This window comes from Protopterus annectens, chromosome 17.part0, assembly GCF_019279795.1.
Source record: "Protopterus annectens isolate FY-2018-M chromosome 17.part0, PAN1.0, whole genome shotgun sequence".
NCBI classification, from domain to species: Eukaryota; Metazoa; Chordata; order Ceratodontiformes; family Protopteridae; genus Protopterus; species Protopterus annectens.
The window spans coordinates 672,033,710-672,050,518 of NC_056751.1; the positions used below are offsets into that span (position 1 = coordinate 672,033,710).

General features: G+C 41.1%; 1 protein-coding gene across 2 annotated transcripts in view; it reads left to right on the forward strand.

Annotated features, from left to right (window-relative positions):
* LOC122791251 (intelectin-like) overlaps positions 1-16,809 on the forward strand; it is a 210,593-nt gene that overhangs the window by 138,782 nt on the left and 55,002 nt on the right. For both annotated transcript variants that reach the window (XM_044058925.1, XM_044058926.1), the window contains one exon: positions 7,224-7,344. In XM_044058925.1, coding sequence (XP_043914860.1) covers positions 7,224-7,344 — 121 coding nt within the window. The remainder of the gene's footprint in view (positions 1-7,223; positions 7,345-16,809) is intronic.

The window sequence follows — 16,809 nt, forward strand, 5'->3', positions numbered from 1 at the left end:
TAGGTGCATTGTTCCCACCAGGTCTCAATGAACATTTGTGAATAGTAACCAATGGGATTGTTGCTATCCTTATATATATTCAGCTATTGTCTTCTGTATTCACTTTTTGTACACTGAAGAAGGCTGTGCTATGCCAGCCGAAACCGGTTTGTAATATGCTGTGATTTTTATTTTACATAAAATTTCTGTCACCGTTTTGCTGGCTCTGCATCTTTTTGTTCCTGACAGTCAAGTTTTTTGAGCCGTGCAGTTGCTACCGCGCAGGAGGTTCTTTTGTCTTGGTTACATTTCCAGAGATGGCACAGGGAAGAATTATGGCAATATGGGACAGAACTATTGCAATGTTACTGTGAATGGCAATGAGAATCCATTTCTGGAGAACCAAACTCATAGTTTAGCAGACGTATGGTGGTTATGTGGAGACAACAAACTCAGATCAAGGCTTACGATTCCCTGGAAGGGAACTTGTGCACTTGTAAAGTTAATTCTGCCATTCTACATTTTCCCAGTTCCAGCAAGCAGTTTCGTAAGAGAACCTGAAATAAAGCCGAAGTGGTTGAGCAGGAGAAAAAGACAGGCACCGAAGCAATCCTTCGATAACGGTGTCTACATCGATAGAATTGGCGTACCAAGAGGCGTACCTAACGAATACAAAGCAATAAACCAAATAGCAGCTGGTTTTACATCCATCTTTGTCTGGATTCAACCTAATAAGAATGTGGGCTGGATCAACTACATTTACTATAACCAGCAGTACTTTGTGAACTATACCAAAGATGCATTGAAAGGAATTGCTGAACAACTGGAGGCCACTTCGCAGGTGGCATGGCAGAATCGAATTGCGTTGGATATGCTCCTGGCCAAAGAAGGAGGAGTTTGCAAGATGTTTGGAACTTTCTGTTGTACGTATATTCCAAACAACACTGTGCCTGATGGAAGTATCACCCGAGCTTTGAAAGGTTTGGAGATGTTATCCGAAGAATTGGCAGAGAACTCTGGGGTAAATAATCCCTTTACAGACTTTCTACAAGTGTGGTTTGGAAAATGGAGTCATCTCATCAGCAGTTTTCTGGTGTCCATTGGAGTCGCTGTGGCTATTGTGGTGGTATGTGGTTGTTGTTGTATATCCTGTATCAGAGGTCTTCTACAAAGACTGGTTGATACTGCTGTTACGAAGACGATGTACCAGCAATTGCAACAGACTGGTGAAAGTGAATACATTGAAATGTGACTTTTTGCAAATGTTTTTGAAGTTTAAAAGTTTGTCTTGCCAATGAAGTAATGTATGCAAAGAAAAACTTAGGTTTTACCATATATTGTTGAAATAAAAAGACAAATAAAAAGTGTTTTCGGGGGGGGGGGGGGAATGTTAAGAGAAAAAGTTTTAAAACATACTGTTATTTGTCTTTTTCCTCTTCTTGCAAAGTGAACATGTTATTTGTTGGGATATGCCTATCAAAGATGGGCCTCATCTGTGAACAAAATGCAGCATTACTTATGAACCTGAATAATATTTGTTTTCTGTGTTTCAGAATAAAGAGACTTGGTTATAGCTCAGTGAAGCCTGGGATAAGGACGCACGGCCGAGTAAGAGTTAATTTACTGAAGCAGGCTGTGTGTCCTGGAAAATTTGAGCTACCATTGTTGAACTGAACATTCTGTACTTCTTGAACATTCTGTACTAACTGTTGGCTTGAGGTGATATGTGATAAACATGTTTACCACAGGTGTTTTTCCATAGCCAACTGTCAACGGTCAGAAATGTAACAAAAAGTTGTTTTGCTTGCAGTATAAAAGTTGATGTCAGTAAACAAGTTGACCAGAGGAGATCATCTTGGCCAACATGCTGTGTAATCTGGTTAGCTGCTAATAAAGAAGTTTTTCATCACCTGAGGCAGATGTGACTCGTTTGAATTTTTCTTCTGACAAGTTTTGTATTTTTATTATTACTAAATATATATTTTATATTTTTGATATAAAATAGTGGATTCACTTTATAATCTTGAAATAGTGAAATACTGAATTTCAGTATTTCAAGACTATAAAGCCGAAAGCCCAAAAAAACGACACCCACAACTGTGAAATTCAAATTCACAATCATTCACATACACACACCACCACACAAACAAGCACAAATACACCTACCCAATAACACTACAACAAACAAAACAACGCACGCAAACACAACATAACAAACAAACACACCTACCCTACATGTAAGAAGGGGGAAAGCACCCTGCACCCCCCCCATGTGTGGGGCTGCACTCCCCATGCCCCCACTACTTATGTATACTAACTCCGAGGTTGCACTAAACAGGCAGACACATAAAACCCGCCACTACACACACTTACACACACTAAAATCCCTACCCAGTACCCTTACAAGAACACCACTTACCTGAATCATGACCTAAATCCACAAACTGCACTGCATGACACAAATGTGACAACACAATGGCAGATTTGACATTTCCGCATACAATATTATGCAGTTTCACGTAACTGCACTTTTGACTTTATAGTCTCGAAATATTAAAATTCGGTATTTTAGTATTTCAAGATTATAAAGTGAAACCAAAAATAGTCCCACTACCTAATGTTTCAAACTAGATATAGTATATTTAATTGTTGTTGGAAGAAGTATTTTACATCCAAAATATAAATTATGTATTTAATATCTAAACACGTAATAAACATAGACAAACATTTAGAAACACAGAACAAACAGACCCATAGTCATATACACAGAAGCAACACATATTCAAAAATATAGATAGATTCACTTACACATAAACATGGATAGAAACACACACACGCACACGCACACACACACGCACACGCACACACACACACACACACACACACACACACACACACACACACACACACACACACACACACATTACTGCACCTGATTTTCCTCCATAGTAACTGCTTTGGTAGAAGTCAAAGAACAATGCCAAAAATTAAGAGTTAGGGTTATAGGTTCATAGTAGGTTAATGATCACAAGGGTCTTTTTAAGCCTAGCCATCCATCCCAAATCACTGGCAAGTTCTGGTACCCTTGACAAGTGTAAACAAGGGCCTGGGAGATGAACCATTTACAGGCTGCCTGTGTCCATTAGAGACATAGGTGCCAAACCAGGGATGAATTTCTTGTTCCCCATCCAATTGTCCAAGTTACACTTGAATTGGGTTAGGGAGGAACTCTGCTTTACATGGATGGGGAGCCTGTTCCAGAGAAGGGGTAGTCTCTGGGATACATACATGTCTCTCCAGCAGGTCCTATTTATATCACAGATGAGGGTTAAGACTTTAGAATAAGTAATTCTGGTGCTGTTTATTTTGTGGATATGCAGGAGTGAGGTCTGACAATGCCATGTATGCCAGGCATAGATCTCCCCTCAGCAGACTTTAGGAGACAGAATACAGGGATAGAGACTGAGGTGGTCTGCATAGGATGTGTTACTTATGCCCTATACTCATTTAGTAAGGAACGTCTGCGGACGTTCAAATGCTGAATATGCCAGGCTAGGCACATACCAAAGGGGGCACTGTACTCAATGATAGATCTGATGAATGCCAAATACAGTGGAACAATGCCTTCCTTGAACCTAGATGAAATACTTTTTTTTTATAAGATGCACAACCTAGAATAATTTCTTCACTATTGTAAACAAGTGATGGTCAAAGGCTAGATTACTGTCTATGTGTGTCCCCAAGTCCCTGACTGCTGGGTCAGCTCTTTAGGGGTGTGTTGTCAATGACAGTTACCAGGGGTGGATGACTTCCCAAAGGATGGTATTATGCATTTCTTGGCATTTAGTTTTAGTCCATGGCTCTGACACAAGTTGTTTATCTGTGTCAGTCTTTCCTGCAGAACATTTCTGTCAGTGGGGGATTCAATGTCAGCTCCTAATTTGCTATCTTCTGCAAACTTAGTCAGCCAGAGGTCATTGACATTGGACTTGACTTCAGAGAAGTAAATGCCAAAACAGAGCAGTCTCAGGAATGATCCCTATGGGTCTCCACTTGTGACTGGCCTCTTTGTAGAGGTGGATACCCAATTCTAACTTCCTGGGTCCTGTCAGTGAGCCAGCTGGCTGTCCACTGGGTAACATAAGGGTTTGTTCCTAACTGCCTGAGTTTGTCAAGAAGACCCGACTGGGATATTGTGTCGAATGCCTTGGCCAGGTCAAGATAGGTAGTGTAAACCATTTTGCCCTCATCCATTGCCTTGGTGATCTTCTCAAAGAATTTCAACTGGTTGAGAAAGCATGACCTGCCCTTGGCAAAACCAGTTGGGTTGGGTCCAACGTCTGGAGGACTCCTGTGTCATTATTGATAATTTACATGAAAGTTCTTTCTATGGCTTAGCATACATGACTAGTGAGACTTATGGGTCTGTAGATTCCAGGGTTCGTAGATAGCCCACCTTTGTGCGGAGGGCTGACTGCTGCTGTTCTCCATTCATGACGCACAAAAGCCTGTTTGAAAGCTACAGTTAAACAGCAATTCCAGAGGTCCTGAAAGGCCATGTTTCATGTTATTTAGAAGGCATCCTGGGATACTGTCCGGGTCCATTAATGCAGTGTTCTTGGCCTTAAAGAGAGAGCATTAAGGACCTGTTCCTAAGTGATAGCAGGAGGAGTTATATTTGATGATATTTCCTAAGGGAAGGTTGAGGGGGAGAGAGGGGTAAAGTTGGAATTTAATTTGTCAGCCAGAAGGTTTGCTATATCTTCTCATTCAGTATATGTGGATCCATTTACAATGAGCTCTGCCGCAGTTATGTATTGCTTTTGAGGTTGAGGTTGTCCTTGGCCTGGGAGGCCAAATTTACCTCAAATTTGGATTTGATAGACTTTATTTGTCCTCTAAGTTGTTTGTTTAATTTGGGGAGAGTGCTTTTATCCTGTTGGGTGCTGCACCTCCTAATTTTTGTCATGATTTTGTTCCTTCTGCTATACAGCCAATTGATTTTGTGATTCCATCATGGTGGCTTGTTTTTTGAATTAGTTCTCTACTTCTTCCTCGTGGGTACAGCTACCTCTTTGCAGCTAGTAACATGCTTGTATAGGGTTTTTGTGACGAGTTCTGTGTAGGCAGCAGTGTTCTCATCGTTTATGGGGGCTTGAAATTTTGCCAGGTTATCACTTAATAATAGGAAGTTAGCCTAGTAGTTCCTGAATATTCCAGGGTTAGTTGGGGGTCCAGGTCTTATTTTTACTCAAAGTAGACTTTTTTTGCAATCTGGCCTTATCAGAGAAGACATTACACTTGGGGGTGCGCAGCACTTTCCCGCAGTAATGAGGATGAGATCCAGTATGTTTTCACCCCTAGTTAGTATACTGACAATCTGATCCAGGGAGTTTGTGTTTACAAAATCCAGAAAGCTCTGAGCCTATACGTTTGGAGTCATATATAGTTCCCAGTTAATAGTTTGGTAATTAATGTCATCCATAAATATTAAACAGGGCTGTTTAGTAATCATAAGAAATGGAGGTCATTTAGTTTTTAACTATCCGTGCTTCACTGCAGACTACTTTTTCAATTGGCATTACCTGTACACTAATACCCTGCTGGAGAAAGTTCATTCTCTGATCAGGCTGCCAGTGTGTAGGTTGCCCATTCTCTAAAGTAGTGCATCACCAGTATGAATAGGAAGGGGCTCAGAGATGAAATCTGATGCACACCCACTCCCACAGGGAACCTCTTTGTGAGCCCAAACACTGATTATACTTGTGTCATCGTGTCCTTGTACATAGTCTGCATTAATTCTGTTAGTGTTTCACAGATTTGAACCACCACAGAACTGCCCTTATCAGCTTTTTAGGGTTTTTTTGTTATATCCTTTCTCCAAGACTAGGAATGCTCAGCTGCACTCTTTCTTTATCTCCAACTGTTGGAGAAGTAAAAATGGCACACAGGAAAACAGCAGGCACAAGTGATGTCATGACAGCTATGATTAAGGTGTTGGGTGGGTTAGGGAATAAATGGCTCCTGTGGGTACTCACCTCAATAAGGAGAAAGAGGTGTATCTTAGATTATTAGTGAATAAGCACTGCAGTGCCAGTGTACAAGAACAAAGGAGACATTCACAACTTCAGGCAGTCCAGAGCTATAAAACTCCTGCCTTGAGCTGTAACTTGGGTGAGACCAAGTGGGTGCAATCATCCGGTAGCTATGATGCAGGAGTGTAGTACTGACATTTCTTTATGAAGCCACAGTACTGCATTTGTGTTCACAGAAGAACAGCTCAATGCTCAAGCTGCCTCTTACATTTGTATGTTACATTTTCAGAGGAGGAGAACAGTTTTTTTTGTCTTGTCTTTGACTGCACAGATGATAGAACTATGGCTCTGCTATTGTCACATTACTCAGAGAAGTAGAAAGTAACACAGGAGATGAACAGTTCAGAATCAGATAGGATGTAGTACAACTGATCCAATGTTTGCAGTAGGGCCAGCAAACTAAACAATACAGTACTTCAGACCTGAAATATATTGTGATACACTTTGCCAAGAGTACTTAAAATAATCTACTGTTTGTCTTTTTTTTTTTTTTTGCTGTTGTTTGAAATCATATGCACTTTAATTGTGCAAACCAGCAATCTGCTGCATTGGGGTTTCTTGCTTTTTCATAATGGACAGAGTGATCATGGAGTTGGTATACATAAGGGAATGTGGGACAGAGTTCCCTGCTCCCTGCAAAATGCTTTGTTTCTCTTTTTATTTTAGTTTTGAGTGAAATGTCACCATTTTAAAATTGATGAAGCATAGGTTGTACTTTGCTAACAAAATCTAGTATAGGTAAAAAAACACCAAAACACTAGAATACCTAAGCAGCTACTCAAACAGTGATGAACCATACACTTTGAAAGATGACTTATTTGCATTTCTTGTGATACACAAGAAATAAAACAGGAATTAATTAATTTCAGTTTTAGTGGAGATATTCTCTGTGACAACTAGTTAGATGATAATATGCAGTACAATATACATTCCATACTAGGATATGGTTCATTTATTCTACTGAATTAAGTAGTGTCATGTGGCTAAACTCTTGGCTAGGCTTATAAGGGCCTCAGGGCCAATAACCTTGTAACCGCCTATGATCCTATGATCCTATGATTTTATGACTTTAGAAACTGGGAATGACATCATACAAAACACATCTGAAACTCATAAGTCTTTCATCTGTCTATTTTTTATATGTCCTAGAAATTACCTCTTGCGTGGGATACTGGAAGCTGTCCTGATAATAACGGTCCGGCCATACCGATTGTCTATGATTTTGGAAATACTGAAAAAACATCATTCCTGTATGCACCTAGCAGCAGAAGTATGTAGAATAAAAAATGAAATATTGCTGAGTGACACATTAATCGTAGTCAAAGCAAATAATTTTATCTTACTTTTTCCCACACTAGTAGTACAGAAGAGAAGTAATTGAAATGTGGTTAGAATTGTATTGATACATGTAGTATAAATTGTTATTGTATTACTGATAGCACTTGTGATTGACACTCTGTGTACCTGACCTTTATGCTTTAGATCAATTCTGCCTCTCAACCTCTTATATCTGTAATTATGAACAATGTTTAAAGGCACAGCAAAAAGGGGTGTAATTCACTATTAACAAGTGGTTTTATCAAAATGAGGGTGACTAAGTAAGGTGCTTCTGGTGAAATATATTTATTTGGTAAAAATAAGTCTGTAACTTAAGTAGATGATAATATTTCATGACTTTACTCTTGATAATATTTACCAGAAAGACATAAAACTTATGGAGGATAACAATGCATTTTAGAACAAAATCTGGGTTATCCTTGAAAGTCAGGGCCAGATAATTCATGATTTCTTTTCTTTTTTTTTTGACACTGTGGTACAAAGTATGGCACAGAACCCAAGACTATGCAAATCCGCAGTACACAGGTCATGTCATATAAATCTGTGACTCCCTTGAAAAGAGGCTACTAGTCTAGTGGGCCTAACCCCGTCAACAAAGGATAAATGAATGAATTTAATTAATTTAACTACTGAAGATTGCTTGATGACTGAGGTGCCAAGCTGATGGACATAATGAAGCTGGAAAATTAATTAGTGCAGTTGCTTTGTTACTTTCCATTAGACTTTGTTTAAAATTGTTACTTACTGTAAAGTTCAACATTTGTAAAGAACGTAAGTACTTGTCTAACAGACTGTTTTGACACATGGTCAAGGGTATAGAAGAAGATATGATATAGATGAGGCCAATCCATGTTATCTCTTTGGCTGACTGTGGAATGATAGATACCCTTTGAATTAGCCATCTTTTATTTTTTTCTTTGGCTTCATACAAATGGTCCATTTGCATTCATTACTCTCAACTGGCCAGATTAATGTATAATGTTTAGATTTTTGCATTAAATTGTTGGTCAGTTTTTCATAAAATGTGTGGCTTTCTGGCAAATAATTGAGGATTGTAGTCACTAAATAATGACATATATTTTAGTTTTCAGACTTCGTATACTTCAGAAAATATATACTAACATAAAACCTGTTATTCTAGCAACTTAAGTTTATAAGAGCAATGTTTAAAATCTGTCCCTATGTTTTGGCCTTTGTCCACTGATCATTTAGAATTTATCTAGATTTCTTATGCTAAGAGGTTGAAAGGTAGGCCTTGTTTTTATCTATTTTATGGCAAGGAAAGCCATCTGAAACAATGCGCCATTATAAGACTATCAAGCTAATTTGATAACCTTTCTATGGGTAGTTTGTTAATCACTGACTCCTCAATCAGCTGCAGAGAATAATAATAAAAAAACAAAGCTAGCTCTGAAAAAGAAAGGTAGCAGGCAGAATTCACAGGCTTAATTCTGGAAAAAACAACACTGCAGAGGACCTTAACAGAAACTGTTTTATTTCAGATTACATAAAAGTTTGCTCTGACACTGATACAAAAGGTATTTGAAAATTACGAGAAGGAACTGTAGCAGGTTAAAATCAATGTAAAACTTGTGAAGTATTGCAAATGGTAAATAAATTCCCAATCAGTTGCTGGGCCATAATCTCAATAGGTTCAATATATACGTTTAAGAATCAAAGTTTACTATCTGAGATGCTGATGTTTTTGACCCTTAGAGAATGAATTGGTTTATAAGGTGAAATACCTATCTTTTGGTTTAACCCTTATGGTGATAATGCCTCATGGAATTTTAGCACAAACATTAGGTATGTGCAGCTACCTAGCAATAATTATAAACAGCTCATACAGTATCATAACTTCGTGCTTGCTTTGACTGTCACTCTTCTGTATTATTTCACTGAAAAAACAGTTGCTGAATACTTTCTCTCCCATCTACCCATCTTGCGTGTTTAGTAGAATACTCTTTTAGTGCACTGCTTTTTTCCAACCTTGCATTTTTATAATTTACTATAGCTGTGCAGTCCCGCCCTCAAGCTGAACATGAGAACTGTATGTAGATAATTCTACTCATCTTTTTTACCCATGGGTTGTATGCCGAGTCTACCCCAGTGCCCTAGCAACATTTGTACAAAAAAGGTATATTTAATGCTTTTTGCTTGTATAGATTGATTATCTATGTCTCTGTATATATTTTTGTATATACTGTTTTAACTTACTGATGATATTTGAAAGACTAAGTGCTTTGCTTATAGAGGCTTGTGGTTACTCAGCCTTGAATGCCTACATTCATTTACTACATGGATAATTTTAAATGTTTTCAAAGGTATATTATTACAGTGTTTCTGATATTTTTTGTGTATGCATTATCTTTATGTCTTTCATCAGTCATTACTAAAGAGGATACATTCCACATACCAGGTTCACAATCCTCCAAATCAATAAAAGGCAGATAGTCAGACAGACATAAGTCTTAGGTTGTACAACATAAAATGGTCTGGATTGTAATTGAAGCGCATAGCTTATATACTTTTGGCAGTATTTCTGTTATACTTGTTTCTTGTCAGTCCATCAGACAACTTTCTCCACTGTTATTTGTGGATGAGGTATAGACATACCTTTCAACTGTCCAGTTTTTTGCATAATGTCCAGATGTTTGCCTCATATTTTTAGCCTGTTTCTCCTAAAATTGTGGTTTTCTGGCAAATCACTGGCAAATCATTGAGGACTGCACAGGTTCATAGGATGATACTAGGCTATTGGCCCTGAGGCCCTTATAAGCCTAGCCAAGAATTTTGCCCATGTTCCCACAAAGTCAGCACTTGTTTCCCCTGTCCAGTAGGGACACAGGTGGGATCCCAGGGGTGTATTTTCTGTTTCCCATCCAGTCATCCAGGTTCCTCGTAAAGAGAGCTAGAGAGATACTCTGCTTAACATGGAGAGTGAGTCAATTCCACAGATGTCAGAGTCTCTGGGGCGCAAATCTATCTCACCAACAAGTTCTATTTATGTCACAGACCAGGTTGAGGCCTTGTGTGTGGGTTGCCCAAGTGGATTTTGATTTATGGATATGCAGAAACTCCATCAAGGCTGGGTCTGAGATGGCCTTGTATGCCAGATACAGGTCACCTCTGAGCAGTCTGTATGAGACTGGGTAGAGAGACAAGGCTTTTAGCCTATCTGTATAGGACAGGTGTTTGAGACCCTGGATTTTCCTGGTCAGGGACCTCTGTGTGGTCTCTCCAGCTGCTGCATGTGCTTGGCAAGGTACATGCCAAAGGGGGCATTGTACTCAATAATGGGACTGATAAGGGAGGAGTACAGGGATATTATGACCTCCTTGTTTCCGGATGAAATGCCCTTACTTATGAGGTGGGCCATGTAAAAAGCCTTCCATACAACGGAGGCAACATGGTGGTCAAAAGTCAGGTTGCTATCAACCTGGGTGCCCAAGTCCCTCACGACTGCTTGTGTGCATAGTACATTGTTATTAATGTGATAATTAGTGGGGATTCCATTTTCCCCAAAGCGGATAATGATGCATTTCTTGGAATTAAGTTTGAGGCCATGCTCCTGGCACCAGTCATTAGTTTGGATAAGGCCCTCTTGGAGGATGTTCACATCACTAGGGGAATTCTAGACAGCACCCAGCTTGCAGTCTTCTTCAAACTTGGTCAGCCACAGACCACTGGTTTTGGCTTTCACCTCAGAAAAGTATACCCCGAACAGTAGAGGCCCCAAGACCGATCCTTGGGGTACACCGCTCGTTACGGGTCTACAACTAGAAGTGGCTTCCCCTATTTTGACTGAGTGGGTTCTATCAGTGCACCAGTTAGCTACCTATCTGGTAACATACAGGTTGATGCCTAGCTGGGAGAGTTTATCCATTATGCCCAAGGGGGGAATAGTGTGAAAGGCTTTGGCTAGGTCAAGGTAGGCAGTGTGCACTGTCTTTCCCTCGTCCATGGCTTTGGTGACTGTTTCAAAGAAGTTGACCAAGTTTAATAGGCATGATCTCCCTTTGACAAAACCAAACTTTGTGGGGTCAAGCGTTTGAAGGTTGCCAATGTCCTTGTTTATTAGGTCCATGCTAATGTGTTCCATCGCCTTGCAGATCAGGCTAGTTAGGCTGATGGACCTATAATTGCCTGGGTCAGTGGACGCTCCACCTTTGTGTAGAGGGATGACAGTGGCTGTCCTCCATTCAGCTGGGATGAAGCCAGTGCTGAGGCTTTAGTTAAATAAGGTGCCTAATAGTGCTGAGAGCTCATGCCCGAGTTCATGTAGGATGCAGCCAGGGATGTTGCCGGGTCCCATGGAGACTGTATTTTTTGCCTTTGAGAGGGCATTAAAGAACTGCTCCCTGATGATGAGGAGAGGGGGAAAGGTGCTGAGGATGTCCTGGTTTACTGATGAGGGTACAGGGAGGTGAAATTTTCACTGAATCTGTCTGGCAACAGGTTGGCTAAATCTACGGCATTTGTGTATGTGGTGTTCTTGACCACCAGTTCAGAGCAGATTTGGGTGTTACCTTTGAGATTGTGGACTTATGTGAGGAAGACTTTGTGATTGTCCTTAGTGGATGTGGCCAATTTGGACTTGAAGTTAGCCTTAGAGTATAGCCTTGCAGTCAGAAAATAATAGCAGACATTTAACTTTCAGATTTTATATCCTTCAGAAAAGTTATGCTAATGGAAAACCTGTTAGTCTATCAACTTTCTAAGTTTGTAAGAGCAATGTTTAAATAGTGTCCCTATTTTTGGTCCTTTATCCCCCATTATTTGTGGCTTTGTCCAGATTTCTAGCTCTAAGAGGTTGAGAGGTACAGGTACAGAGGAAAGCAGAAGGAGTAGTATCATACCTCTCAATGTCTCAGAGCAAGAAATCTGGACAAAGACATAAATTGGGGAACAAAGTCCCCAAAATAGGGGCACTTTAATACTGCTCTTACAAACGTAAAAATTGATAGAATAACAGGTTTTGCATTAGCATGTACTTTCTAAAGGGTTTGAACTCTGAAACTCAAATGTCTATCATTATTTTCTGACTTCTGCCTTCAAATATTGTCAGTTATTTGCCAGTAAAACCTCAATTCTATGAGAAATAGGCCAAAAATTTGAGACAAAAGTCTGGACATTCTGCGAAAATCTGTACAGTTGAGAGGTCTGATATATACCCTCAGTGCTGCTTGAACCTATTATGAAATGTGGATCATGGTTGTCTGCTGTAGTTGTAACATTAGCTTGATTTGTGCACAGCTTCAGCTATGTCCAAAGTCATACATCTGGTTTATGTGACCGGAAACCAGAAAATAAAGAAATGTTGGTGACTTCACACTAAATGTGTCAAAATACTTTGTGTTTCCAGCTTTGCTGGTCATCAAATGCCAAACCTACAACATTTTGACAACAAGTCTGACCAGCACAGATTACAGGCAGAGAGAGAGAGAGAGAGAGAGAGACAGAGCAGTATCAGCACCCATAGACTTCACAGATCACCCCCATGCACTTTCCTCACTTATCTAGAGGAAAATAGTTTTTTATTCAGGCATGTCCAAGGGTTAGCTCCCGGTGTTCTCTCCTGTCTATTAGATGAATCTGGGCATCTTGAGGCAATGTAGAAATTGCCTCATGTACACAGACAACCCTCTCATCCTACCACCCAACACTACAACCTGTGAGAGATGCACTTATCTAGCCAAACTGGAGGTAATGCTCTCTCCAACCAAGACTTAACTTGACAGTCATGAGGAGAAGGTAAACATTTGCACTGCACCACAATCATCACATAGTCTCACTAAATCTACACCACCAAAATCCACACATAGTAACACAAAAACATTCGCGGAGGCTCTCAATAATAATCTGTCTAAGCAACAGAGACCTCCAAAGCAGAAATGCAAGCAACCTCTATCCCCCAACACAATCCAAATGACACATAGCCCACAGACTCAGTGTGCCACTCAACCACAGCCAATAAGGCAAAACAACGTACCCAACACACTAGTCATAGGTGACTCTATAATCAGGCACACTGATGTCCCACTCACCAGGCTAAACAAGGAGAAGGTTACTGTCAGCTGCCTGTTGGGTGCCAGGATCCGCCACATAACCCATGCACTCAGGTAAGTCCACAACAAGTACAAATATGACTCTGTCATTGTCCATGTTGGTGTGAATGACCTGAGACGTACCTCCCTGGACTACATGAAAAGAGACATGAAAGAACTCTCTGATCTTGTAGCCCAGGCAGGTATGACCCTAGCCCTGAGTAGCATTCTGCCATCACCCAGAATTATACTGCAGTACAAGAACAAAATGATTGACTTCAACAATTGGCTAAGCTTCTGGTGTCATTCTAAGGGCATCCAGTATCTGTCTGCTTGGGATGACATGGTCGACAGACCACGATGCTTGGGCCACAGATGGCCTGCACCTGTCACCCCTGGGATTCCAGATACTGGCAAAGGCTCTTGCTGCCCCTATAGTGCCTTTTTTAGGCAAGGTTCAAATAACAAATTCACCACCATAACAGGAACAGGCAAGCAAAAACTGAGGTTAATGCTACTCAATGCTAGAAGTCTAAATCTCAAAATGCACTCACTCGAGGCACTCCTTAAAATGGAGAACATCAATATCTGTGCACTGACTGAGACCTGGTTCAAGGCTCCAGAGAGCACCCCTGCACTACCAGGTTATAACCCATACAACACTTTTCGGCCATGTAACCTGAACCGAAACACCAAAGGTGGAGGTGTGTCCATATTCATTAAGGATATCCACACCTCCAGGCTAGTTGCTCAGCATAATGCATCCGAGGTTATCCAAGTGCAACTAACTCTGAGCAAAACTGCAATGCAAATTGTAGCTTGCTACAGATCCCCCACCATGCCCTAGGATTCCCACTCCTCTTTTCTTGATGTACTGGAAAATATGAGGGTTCAACCAAACACCCTAATAATGGGTGACTTCAACTACCCCATCATTAACTGGGAAAACTACTCGTGTACCAACTCCTTAGCTCAACGCTTTCTGGAATTCATAAACTCCAATGCCCTGGATCAACTTATCCACACCCACACCAGGGGCAACAATATCCTAGACCTAGTCATTGCCAACATGAGTGACCGGTGTTCCACACCTGAAGTCAACTCTTCATTGGTCCGATCCGACCATAAGCTAATCACCCTTGATATCCATATCCCTCCCCCACCCCCCATTAAGGAAACCACAGTAAAAAATTTCTCCAAAGCCAACTTCATGCTTCTTATGACAGAAGTGGTGAACTTCATGACACCCATGCAGATGGACAATAGAGTTACAACTGCTGAATCCTACACAAATGCACTCTATAAGCACTTACACGAGTGCATGGATCGTGCTATCCCAAACAGAACCGAGACACTATCCTCCAAAAAAAGAAAGCCAATCTGGTGGTCCACTGCCATAAACAAACTGCACAACAGAAGGAAGAAACTGTTGCAAAAGAGAGTAAAATCCCATGAGTGGAAGAGCTCCCTGGTCAGCCTCAGGAAGAAGCTGAGATCCCTTATAAGATCCTCCAAAGCTAGCTATGAAAACAAAATTGCCACTATTTCCAAGGACAACCACAAAGCATTCTATAGCTATGTCAAAAATCTCGATGGCAACACCCAGATCTGCTCTGAGTTACAGCATAAAGGCAAGAAAATTACAGAACTAACTGATATTGCCAACATCCTGGCAGATAGGTTCAGTGCTAACTTTACCCCCCTCTCACCTCCTAAAGGGCCCATATCTATACAGGAAGAACGCAGAGTCCCTGTAATCACAACTACACAGGTAAAAGCTGCACTCTCTAAAACCAAAAACACAGCATCCATGGGACTGGACAACATCCCAGGCTGTGTTTGACATGAACTTCAGAATGAACTGGCTCCCCACTTAAGCACCATGTTCAATAATAGCCTCGCGTCAGGCTTTGTGCCCACTGAATGGCGCACAGTAACAGTTATTTCACTCCACTAAGGGAGAGTCACCATTGATCCCAGGAACTATCGACCTATTAGCCTGACGAGCCTGGTCTGCAAGGCCATGGAACGTATCATCATGGAACTCATAAACAAAGACATTGGTAACCTCCAAACTTTGGATCCCATCCAGTTCGGGTTTGTGAAAGGCAGATCATGCCTCCTGAACCTGATCAACTTATTTGAGGCAGTCACCAAAGCCGTAGATGAGGGTAAGGTGGTTCACACAGCCTACCTTGATCTCGCCAAGGCTTTCGACACCATCCCCTATTCTGGAATTATAGCTAAACTCACTAAACTAGGTATAAATCCCTAGGTCACAAGATGGGTTGACAACTGGCACACTGACAGAACCCACACTGTAAAAGTTGCAGACTCCAAATCTGACCTCAAAGCAGTGACAAGTGGAGTACCACAGGGTTCTGTCCTGGGACATGTCCTGTTTGGTATCTGCTTCTCTGAAGTACAGGCTAACACAGAAGGCCTCTGGCTTATGAAGTTCACAGATGACTGCAAACTAGGAGCCATAGTCAAGTCCCCAAATGCTGTGGATATCCTACAGAAGGGCCTCGCTGAGACAGATGCCTGGTGTCTGAGCCATGGCCTCAAGCTCAATACCAAAAAGTGCAGTGTCATCCCCTTTGGTAAATACCCATGAACTACCACATACGCAGCAATCTATTTAACACCGAATGCATGATAAGAGACCTTGCAACCCAGGTGGACAGTAGTCTCTCCTTTGATAGTCACATTGCCACAGTAGTCAGGAAGTCCTTCTACGTCGTACACTTCATCATAAAAGGCTTCTCATCCAGGAAAAATGAGGTCATTGTTCCCCTCTACTCGACACTCATTAGACACATTATAGAATGCAATGCCCCTTTTGGAATGTACCTCACAAGACATCTTTAGCAGCTGGAAACTCCAGCTTTACTCTGTAGCATATCGCCTACTCCAAGGTGATCTCTGCCTAACATATAAAGCTATGTCAAACCCAGAGCTGTTGGACATGCTACACCTAAAGAAATCCCAATCCCTCCGAGCTACATGCTCTAGGGACCTAAACCTTGTCACCACAATAAACAGGACATGCTGGAGAGATAGATTCCTGTCCCAGAGACTTCCCATACTCTGGAACAGGCTACCTATCTATGTCAAGCAAAGTTCTTCATTAGCACTCTTCAAGAAAAGTCTTGATGGGTGGATGGGAAATAGGAAATACACCCCGGGGATCACTTCTGTGTCTCTGCTCAACAGTGGCACAGGAAAATATCTTTCTTGGGTGGTGTAAGCCAGGGAACCTTGTTGGCTAGGCTTATGTAGGCCCTTGGGCCGATGGCGAGTACCTACCTATGAACCTATGAAGAGCTCAGACAAATGCACTTTTAGAA